Raw genomic sequence first — 9,803 nt, forward strand, 5'->3', positions numbered from 1 at the left:
GCGCACAACAGAGTCACAGAGACGGGCGCTGAACAGACATCACGTGTGTACGACAAAACTATCAAGTGGACTGCAACGACTGCAACATTTTGAGTTTCACTTAAACTCTGCTTGTCCCAGAACTCCAGGTCAGCACGAGTCTGTGCCTCTTATTCCCTGCAGCATCTGCTCAAATTATCAGCTCATTTTAAACAACTATTTAAACAACTTCTCTTCTTTAACCCATGTGACCAACAGTGTGACCCATTTTGAGCGTCCGCACCTTTGACTCTTGCGATGGTGTCCTCTCCGTGCTCGGGCTCGTGCTGCGTGGTCTCTCCCTCCGTGCTGTGCTCCACAGAGTGCTGGTACATGCCGGGGTTGCCGGACAGCAAACGCACGTAGTACTCCTTACTGTCGTAGCTGATGGCGCGCCGGTACCGCAGAGGCTTCTGGGGAGGGAGGAAGAGGATGATGAGAAGCAGGTAAGATCACGTGGCACACCGCATGTTGTAGGACGACTCACTCCGGGGTTGGTTGAGTAACGTTAGCAGTCTTATATTTTTAATTAAAGACGTTTTATTATCGTTATCCCTTTCAGATTTTTTCCTCAGATTGTTTTAGTAACTTTTTCACATTGACAATAAAATTTGGAATTGAAAAGAAAACTTGAAGGGAAGAGCAAGGAGCGCCTGACAGGACCGCACACCTAGGCAATACCTTAGTTCACCTGCAGCTCTAGAAGTGCTGGTACAAGTGCTAATGTTAGCTAATACAAGTCAGTTTGCTAACCTTATCGTCACTGGTCCCAGCTGTGTGTTAGTGCATCATATTTAGGCAACTTTAAATAAAGCAGCGGCGCAGGGGAGAAACCTCTGGACGTAAAATGACTTCAGTTACACACAAAATAGATCGCTGCACAAAAACCGTTTGAAGTCATGGTTTCGTTTCTTCACAGTTTCTCCGCACACACATGCAAGGTCACACGCCTCTGCTGTGTTTCTGTGACCTCAGCGTCACTGTGAAGGAGCAGCAGCAGAACATGCGCGTCACCAAACACGTCCAGAAACCACACAAAACGTTTTTCTTTCCTTCCTCGAATTTTTCGTTAAAAGCATCGTATGTCACACGAGGAGGCGGGCAGCTCCCTGATTGCTGAGTAGAGGCAAGAGGACAAAGCAAATACAGAAGTCCAAGTTGAAACTGCGCGGCTGCTGATAAGACTTTCAATCAAGTGGGTGAAATTTTTTTCTGCAGTGTGACATCGCACACGGAGCTGAGCAGCAGGAGCAGCAGCAGCAGCAGCAGTGTCCTTAAACACGTTATCATGCAGTCACACCAGGCAGCAGCGAACGCTTCACCCATGTACCTGAGCGCGGACAAGGACCCCAGCCAGAGCTGAGGGTATCAGGGGAACCAGAGGGGGGGAGGAGGAAGAGGAGGTGGAGGAGGGCTGGAGGAGGTAAAGAGAGGTGAGAAATGAGAATGTAAAAGCCACTAACGATGCCTGCTGTTGAAGAGCTCGACAACCTGGAAGTTTCTTTATTCCATGTAAAAATCAAGGTGTTTTTAATCGTGTGTAAAACGTAATGTACGGGGCCTGTTCCTCTGACGTTTTGGTTCCATTTAAAGCTGAATTTCAACATCACATTTCATTATATTATGTTCTGGAAAGGTAACTGTACTCAGCAGGTCTCATTTCAGATGAGCCTCATGTACACACAGAAATATCGGTATTAAGCTTCATTGTCTTAGTGTAAAATCATGTGGTAGATCAGTAAACAAAGGACAAATTATACAAAATGAACCTTGAGAGGAACTCTGGGGATTCTTCAGGTGTTTTGTGACGAAGCAAAACGTGGCTGAGCTGAAACACTCAAAGGATGAAGATAATGATATTGAACTGGAGGGCACAAGTGTATTTGGCTTTTGTGAAACATCCTACGACGACTCACTGAGCCTGTCTGAATTATATATCATGACCAGGCCTGTGGGACTTAATTAAAAATGGCGGTTTGAAAGAAGCCACGAGCCAGAAAACTCCCCTCAAGGGCTCTAACAAGACAACCTATCTTTGGAGACAGAGTTTATGGTGTGATCGGTCCAGGCTGACAGAAACACAGCCACCTTAACCTTTATTTAATCACTGTTTATATTAATGATGATCAGGAGATTCTTGTAATAACCCCTGAGCGAGAACCTCGGCTAAACACCTAAAATGTGAAACTCAAAATTGCTGACACTGACACGAATCTAACTGTGCGCTCTCTCTCTGTATCGTCCTGACCAGAAAAATCACGGCGGAGCGAGGAGAGGCGCCCGTGGGCGAACACAGAGGAGGGATTATTTGTAGAGCAAACAAAGCTAAATGTGTCTTGGCGGTGCCAGGAAAAGTGAGCCGCCGGCTGCTGGTGTCGCTTCCTCACATGACGGCGATCTATTTCAGGAGAGCTATTCCTGCACCGCTCCGCGGGGGGGGGGACGACAACAGACCACTGCTGCAAACACAATGGAGAAAATGACTTCTAACATATGAATCTGTTGTTTTAAATATTTATAGTACATTTCGTTTTGAGATGAGGGATGAAATATTTGCAGTTCAGCGGGTAAAAAAACAAAATTATCGCAATATCTATAGAACATTTTACTATGAATATTGTGAGTTTTGAATCTGTTTTGGCAGATGAATTAAACTCAGATACGTCTGTGACCATAGAACAAAAGGAACAAGATAAACTGAATAAAAAGACGCACGAGGCCTCACATCTGTTGTCACCGTGATATCATATGGTCAAGGCGGATGTTTAACCCACAGGTTGGGAATCGCTCGTCGACATACGTCAGTTATGAATTTTAATGCCGCCGAAAAATAATTTCAGCCTCTCTTTACTGCTGTTTCTAACATAATGCATGATCATTGTTGAGTCACATGAATGTCTGATGTTACACTGTGAGTGAGGGCATGGGTTCAAGTATATAAAATGTGCATATGACAGGAGTCTCTTTGTGTTGGTGTTAAGATATTTAGAAGGTGGAGAAACAGAGATCAAAAACCATATTGCATGCAATGTAGTTCTCACCATTTGTTGTGATCTTCGTTCCCGAGAGGAAAATGTACCTTGAGGCCATTAATGTTACCCAACACTGCTGCAGAGGATCATGGGAAGATGAGAATCCATATTAAAAGCGGAGTACCTGTGCTGAGTTGGTGTTCGTCTCCGTCTCCGGGATGTACGGGTAGTGGATGTAGAACATGTCGTTGCGGACCATCTTCTTCCTCATCCGGCAGGGACCCTCCGTCATCTCCAGCACGAATTTGTCCAGGTGGGAGCCGATGGGGGGGCCCCAGAGGCCTCGCTCGCGCAGCAGCTCGTACTCGATGGACGCCCACTCCTCCGTCACGTACTTGAGGGCGTTTTGCTGCCGCTGGGGGAAAGAGTAGGGGACGGACGAGGTCAGTCGCCTTAAAAAAAACGCTGCTATAAATAATAGATCATTGTTATTATTCGAGTTACTGTCCTGCAGCATCATCCTGACTGCGCTGTTACACAACACGCCCACAGCTGCTTTCTCAGCAGAACCGAGCTGACGCATCATCTCTGACAAAGCAGCTTGATTTCTTTATTCAATTTGATTAATTCTCTCCAATCGAGCAACGATGCACGTGTTGTACCTCTTGATATTCTTTGTACTGCATCGCCACCAAGTCTCGAACTACGGCGATGTGTGTGAACATCCACTGGAAGGTCTCCTGTTGATCAGAGACACAAGGCTGTGATGAATCAGTTCAAGTTTAAGGATGTTGTGCGTCAGTGACTGTGGGTTGTTTCGTGTGTTTTACCTGTGCCGACAGACTGTTCTTGTTCAGGCTGTTCTCCTTCTTGTTGCGGCGGACGCCCAGCTTGGAGAGGCCGAAGCCGCTGCTGACTCTGGACAGTTTGGACTGTGTCGCCGGTGCCACGGCTTCACCGCGACTGATACACTTCTTCTCATGGACTGAACGGCAGAGGAGAGGAGCACAAAAAGAACAATTACATTTAGGGATGTTTATTTACAACCAAACCAACCTGAGATTTCTGCCTCCACCTCAGTGCAAGGTCAAGGTCATTTGCATTAATTTCTAATTAAAGCTTCATATTTTCTTCTTCTTCTGTGTTTTATTTGAAGTGTTGATCCATGAGAAGATATATTTGTGGTTTTAAGAACTAAAAAACCATCTCAGTGTAGTTTTACATCTCCTCTCTCAGGCTTCTCTCTGGAGCTCTAGTAACAACAGGTCGCTGACTGTTTCCTGAGTGATCCAATAAAAATATAGCAGATTTCAGGTAAAAACACTCAGAGAAACCAAATCCTGCAAGGTTTGGATGTTGGGTCAAGGTGGGCGGGGCTTGGTGACTGCTTTGTTGTGACATCACAAAGTTCCAGAAGTCCTGACGGCTGGTTTTAAGGCTCAGTTTCTGAATACAGGCTGTGTGCATTTCTCTGTGGACTGAGGCTTTGATACTTTCACAGTATTAATATAGAAGCTAGACCTGATCTATAATCACACTACACATGGACAGAGACCTTTAGACTGGATGGGACCTTTAAAAAATACTCCCCAGAAAACAGGAAATTCTGCAAAACTAGAGAACATTTCTCAGAATATCTGGTTACAATACTTATTGATAACGCTGTGCAGGCGGGGCTCCAGATGAAAGTATTTCCTCTGAAAAACAACAAGAGGCTCTCCCAAAAAGTTGACCTAGTTATGTATAAATAAAGGAATAAAAGACACCACAACTGCAGGACGGGCACAGCTGATTCTATGTTTGTATGTGTGTGTGTGTGTGTGTGTGTGTGTGTGTGTGTGTTTTCTCTTCCCCTCACCCAGGTGGTTCTGCCAGCTCTTCAGGGCCGGCTCCTCCAGGGCCGGCCGGGCTGTGGCGATGTCCACGTGGCCCCTGTCGTTACAGGGCAGAGACACCTTGAAGATGTCCTCCAACATCTGACGCTTGCTGTGCATCAGCTCCGTCCACACGCGGTTCACCGCCTTCAGCAGCAGCTGCCGCCCTGCGAGCGCCGACGACAACCAGGTTTAATGACATGAAGCGCTGCGCCGCTATCTGACAGTGACGTGAGTTACAGTCTGATGTGACATCTCTAAAACTCCTTCATGATGTTCATTATGCTCAGTATGTTTGTATTACACCTCAAGTCTGCATGAAAACACCCACAATCCCTTGTTCCGACACCAGCTCTGAATAACAGAGTTGAGAGTGTTTGTGAACCAAAACATGTTAAAATATATCACCTCTAATAAATGTTAAACCCCCGCAGCTGTCTGTGGATTATATGCAGCTAGAGTCAGAACGATGAATAGACTGAACTTGGATCTTTTTTTTCTGTCACAGTTTCACAAAATATCCCCTCATGTCAAATTAATTCAAACACGGCCCATCCGACCTGAGCGAGCTTTAAAAACAACATCAAGAAAAACTGGAAGAAAATGCCAACATGAGCGTGAACCAGCTGAAACAGACATTCATTTATTATCTCAGATGTTTCTGTTTTCAATAAATAGTCTCACCCTCGCTGACGTCGTGGCTGTGCGTGGCGTCGGCCTCGTTTTCCGAGGGGATCATGACGTGCCAGGTCGTCATCCTAGCCTCCGCCTCCAAGCCAAAGCCCTCCACGCTGCTGCAGAAACAAACACACGGCGGCTCAGTACCAACACTGCCATGCAGAGACCTGTGGGGGTGGTGGGGTGGGTTGTTTGGCTTCACTGGAGCAGATGAGTCTGCGCTCGGCTGTTGCACAGTGTGTTGTATTAACGCATATTGTGTTCCCAGCATGGAGGGAAACTCAGTCTCCTTTCCACCTGCTGCATTTTGGGAAATTGTCCGTATTTGTGCCAGGGACATGCACGAGCACAAGAACAGTCCAATGAAAAACAAAAGGGGGTGTAAAATGTGTGGTAACTTGTGCACAAACACACGGGCGGAGCTAAAAACTAAGTATAAAAGGCTTCGATTCGTCCTGTTCTCTTCATTTTTTCACAATCATGTTTTTCATTTAGCGATTTATGTTGCACAAAGTGCTTCAAAGCAAATACAGGTCTTCTGCTTCGACTCTATACATTAACGCCTCAGGTTAACTCGCCTTAAAGTCTTCATTCGTCCTGTTTTTACACATTTGTGTCAGATTTGGAAAATAGTGAAGTTTACATGTACATTTCTCCTTATGAAATTATTTGTAGTGACGACGTCTGATGTTTCTATGTTGAAAGTTTCCCAGCATGACTGGAAAATATCTGCAGAGAATTTAGTCATCTGGGTTTAAACGCTTGAGGCTGGTATTGTAATTACCCTTAATCTGGCACTTGATTAATTGATCTGGCTAATAGACACCGTCTGTGTGCAGCCGCCACAGCCTGATGTTGATCATTATGTTGATCACAGTTAGTGTTAGTTTATTCCTCTCAGCTCGTCAACATGGAGGCCTGTCCCTCATGGGCTCAGTGATATACTGAGAGTTTACAGATGCATCATCCACTTAAAGTCTCTTAAAATACATTTTAAATAAAATGGCAGCAGCCTTGTTTTAAAGCCTCCATCCAACACTAACTCCTAACCCTGCCCACGACGGCAGAACCTCTCCCTCTTACCTGCCGCTGTGCAGGCAGATGAAGCAGTGAGCCAGGCAGGCCACAAAGTCCTGGTCGTGGTTGCCTGGCCCGAGCACCAGGTTGCGGTTGACGGTCAGGACACGCAGGGCGTCCAACAGGGCCACCTGCTGAGCCACCGTCTTGTGGGGTCGACAGAGCTGGTAGAGCACCGTCCGGTTCAGACAGTGGTAGATGGCGTCGAGGGAAAGACCCTGGGAGCGCCTCTTCGACTGCAGGAGGAGAGGGGGAAGGGGGGGAGGAACACAAACAGGCGCGGGAGGTTAGAGGGGGAAAGTTGTTTCTATATCAGCGAGCGCTAGAACGAGAGAAAGGAGGGAAATACAGCGGAGGGAAAAAGTTAGTCACTGTTACGTCGCTGCGGATAAAGCTGCTGTGGAAATACTTGAGCAGAAAGAAGATTTGATTGAGCAACCGGGGCTGAACTGGGCTAAGTTGTTTGAACGGTTGTGAATGTACCTTTGTTGTTGTCACACCGTCTGAGCAGAGGATTGCTTAAGGACTTTAAAGTGGAAACACACACGGCTATGAATTACTTATGTGAGTATAGAGCTAATATCCTACTACTTCTACTTTACATTCTGCTTGCTGCTGCACTATTTCCTGACACCCAAGACGATTCTCTGTGTGTGTGTGTATGTGTGTTTTAAGTTGTTCACATCTGCGGTGGGAGTGTCTTACAGCCACATGCTGTCTGGATTCCGGGTGCTGATATTTCAAGTCAAAAAGGAAATGAAATGTAAATATATTCTGATTCCACCTGTGTCTGCCTCGGCATCGAGTGGATGGCACACTGGGAGATTTCCAAGACACGGCGGCGCAGTTTTGGTTTGTATAGTAAAGTATAATCTCCTAATCTCTCTTGCACTGAAGTGTGTAGAAGGCGTGGAAGACAAAAGTCCACACGTGACGTTACTCGAGCTAGAATTACCGCCTCGCTGCTGCACGCCTCCGCCGACCAGTTGCAGTTAATTGGCGCGTGACTCCTTGAGTGAGCTTTGAGTGTAAGGTCAATGGTGCTTTTGACTTTTTTTATCCAGTTGTTAAATAGAGAAAATTCATTTGAGGGGATTTATGAATATAATATAGTCTTTTGTTATGATGAGATATTATTAAGCTTGTTCTTCATGATGACTCCTAATTGGACAGATGTGAAAGAGAAGAAATCTATATTCATGGATTTGGGCTTTGGTCGATCAGACGAGGGATTTCCATCAGTTCTGGGTCGAGTCACAAGCATGAAACAGCTGCTCTGTTGTTTCTACATTTAAGTGTCTCTGTCGTGGAGAAACTACAGTGGTGTGGTCGCTTTAAATGTTGCGGCGGGCAAAGGAATTGTGGGACGGCATTTCTCCTTTCCTTTGGGTAAAGGAAGGTGCAGTGTTTCCTCTGCTGAAGGAGATAAGATAGGAAGCTCTGATGCTCCTTTCCTCCTCATGTAGAGAATTGGACCAGCTCTTATCGTGGCTGCCGCTTAGATAATTTCACTCAGATAAACTGAATCTCACACAGACACAGCAGATAAATACAGACAGTAAAACAGCACGTCACTAACAACAAACACACACCTGTCATTCGGGCTCTGAACGGAGCGACAGCCGTGTTTTGTGCTTTCACTGGCTCCAACGAGTGAGTGGATGTGCCGTCAGATGGACGTTGCGGATCTAATTCAATCCTGAGTGAGTTCATTGTTTGCATTAACTGGCAGAGGACTCGCAGAAGGACTGTTTTATTTCTCCATGCAGAGAAGGCAGACGCCGCCGCCGCCGCCGCCTGTCCGCCTGTCCGCCTCAGGCCGCTCTGGAGAAATCTGTCCAGTCTCTTACCAAAGGCACCGGCCGAATCCTGATCCGCATTTTTCTGCGTTTGATGAGTGTGTCGACTATAATTTGACTCTTGCACGAAGCAGAAGATCATTTAAAAGTCTAATATCATTCAGCTTTATTATAAACGCAGTCGGGCTTCTTAAGGTCGTATGCCTCCGGCTACTCTGCTCTACGCCAGGGACGCACTGCCTGCGAGTGCGTGGCGGCTGACGTCACTAAAATGTCACCGTCTCCACATGCAGCTGCTACAGTGGATAAAAATAAATATATATCTATATTTTTTTAAGTCTGCATCCCTTCAGCTGAAACTATTCCAAGTGGGAATCTAGAGTTTTCTCACGGTTTCTGTTCTTCAATCAAGACACTTCACTCTTGTTTTAACTTCATGCAACCGTCTAGCTAACACCGACTTTATATGCTATCTCCCGAGCAGCACAATCATTCGCTCTGGACCGTGAAGAACAGGCCGAGGCTGGTTTCTGTTTTGTACCTGTCCTATGAGTTGCACGATGAAGTCCACCACCAGCTTGGAGTCCTTGTTGAACATGCCCTGCCACAGCTTGTCCACCACCCGCTGAGTGAAGTAGAAGACGTTGTTGACCAGAATCTGATAACTGCCGCTGCTGCTGAGCGGCAGAGAGGCGTCTTCGCCTGCACGGAGACGGAGAAACAGTTACACACCTGCACATGAAGGGGCCGCGGACAGTGATCAGTCTAATCTATTCAAATGTCCACTTTTTACAACGCAATTAAAGCAGTCACATAAATAAACAAAACCGAGGGAAGTGCTGAGAGGGATGAAGACAACATCAGTATTTTGAGAAATTAAAAAAGCTCATGCACCAGCAGAAATTAGTTTTGAGGAAGGAATATGTGATTGATTTGATTATTTTGTTGTTTCTAGTTGGCTGTGAGTTCAAAAGACAAAAACATATTTAATTTCTTTATCTAGAAACACAGACTACAGGAAACAGGAATCCTGTAAGAAGCTGAAGGTGTTTGCAGTTCTCTCTGCACCACTCTGTGATCTGCTGACTCATGATGCAAACATTAAAGCTCCTCACCGAGCCAAATAAGAAATCGGTTCAAGCTGTTGTGCAGGATATTCACCCGAGACATTTTTTGTCTCGTCATCAAACTCCAGGTGAATCCAGGTGAATGTGAAGGTGACTCTGTCCTCTGTGTTTGCTCGTCTGACAGGTGACATTAAGGTGAGATGGAAAATCTGTGATCGTGGAAAATGATCAGGAGGTTTTTGTGTTTGTGATTCAAGATGGATGTGAAATGATGACGTTGGCAGGTGAGGCTGGATCGTGTTGTACGGGGAGGGGGGG

General features: G+C 46.0%; 1 protein-coding gene across 1 annotated transcript in view; it reads right to left on the minus strand.

Moving 5' to 3' along the window:
• The window catches only part of wdfy3 (WD repeat and FYVE domain containing 3), a 76,309-nt gene that overhangs the window by 13,967 nt on the left and 52,539 nt on the right, over positions 1-9,803 (minus strand). The window contains exons 36-43 of the mRNA XM_087176082.1: positions 8,960-9,120; positions 6,626-6,855; positions 5,549-5,658; positions 4,849-5,031; positions 3,821-3,975; positions 3,653-3,730; positions 3,175-3,405; positions 263-431 (exon numbers count right to left, since the gene is read on the minus strand). Of these exons, the coding sequence (XP_087032208.1) occupies positions 263-431; positions 3,175-3,405; positions 3,653-3,730; positions 3,821-3,975; positions 4,849-5,031; positions 5,549-5,658; positions 6,626-6,855; positions 8,960-9,120 (1,317 nt within the window). The remainder of the gene's footprint in view (positions 1-262; positions 432-3,174; positions 3,406-3,652; positions 3,731-3,820; positions 3,976-4,848; positions 5,032-5,548; positions 5,659-6,625; positions 6,856-8,959; positions 9,121-9,803) is intronic.

The sequence above is a fragment of the Seriola lalandi genome, unplaced genomic scaffold (assembly GCF_002814215.2).
Source record: "Seriola lalandi dorsalis isolate HSWRI2012SDOR001 ecotype SW California unplaced genomic scaffold, Sedor1 jcf7180002054524, whole genome shotgun sequence".
NCBI lineage: Eukaryota > Metazoa > Chordata > Actinopteri > Carangiformes > Carangidae > Seriola > Seriola lalandi.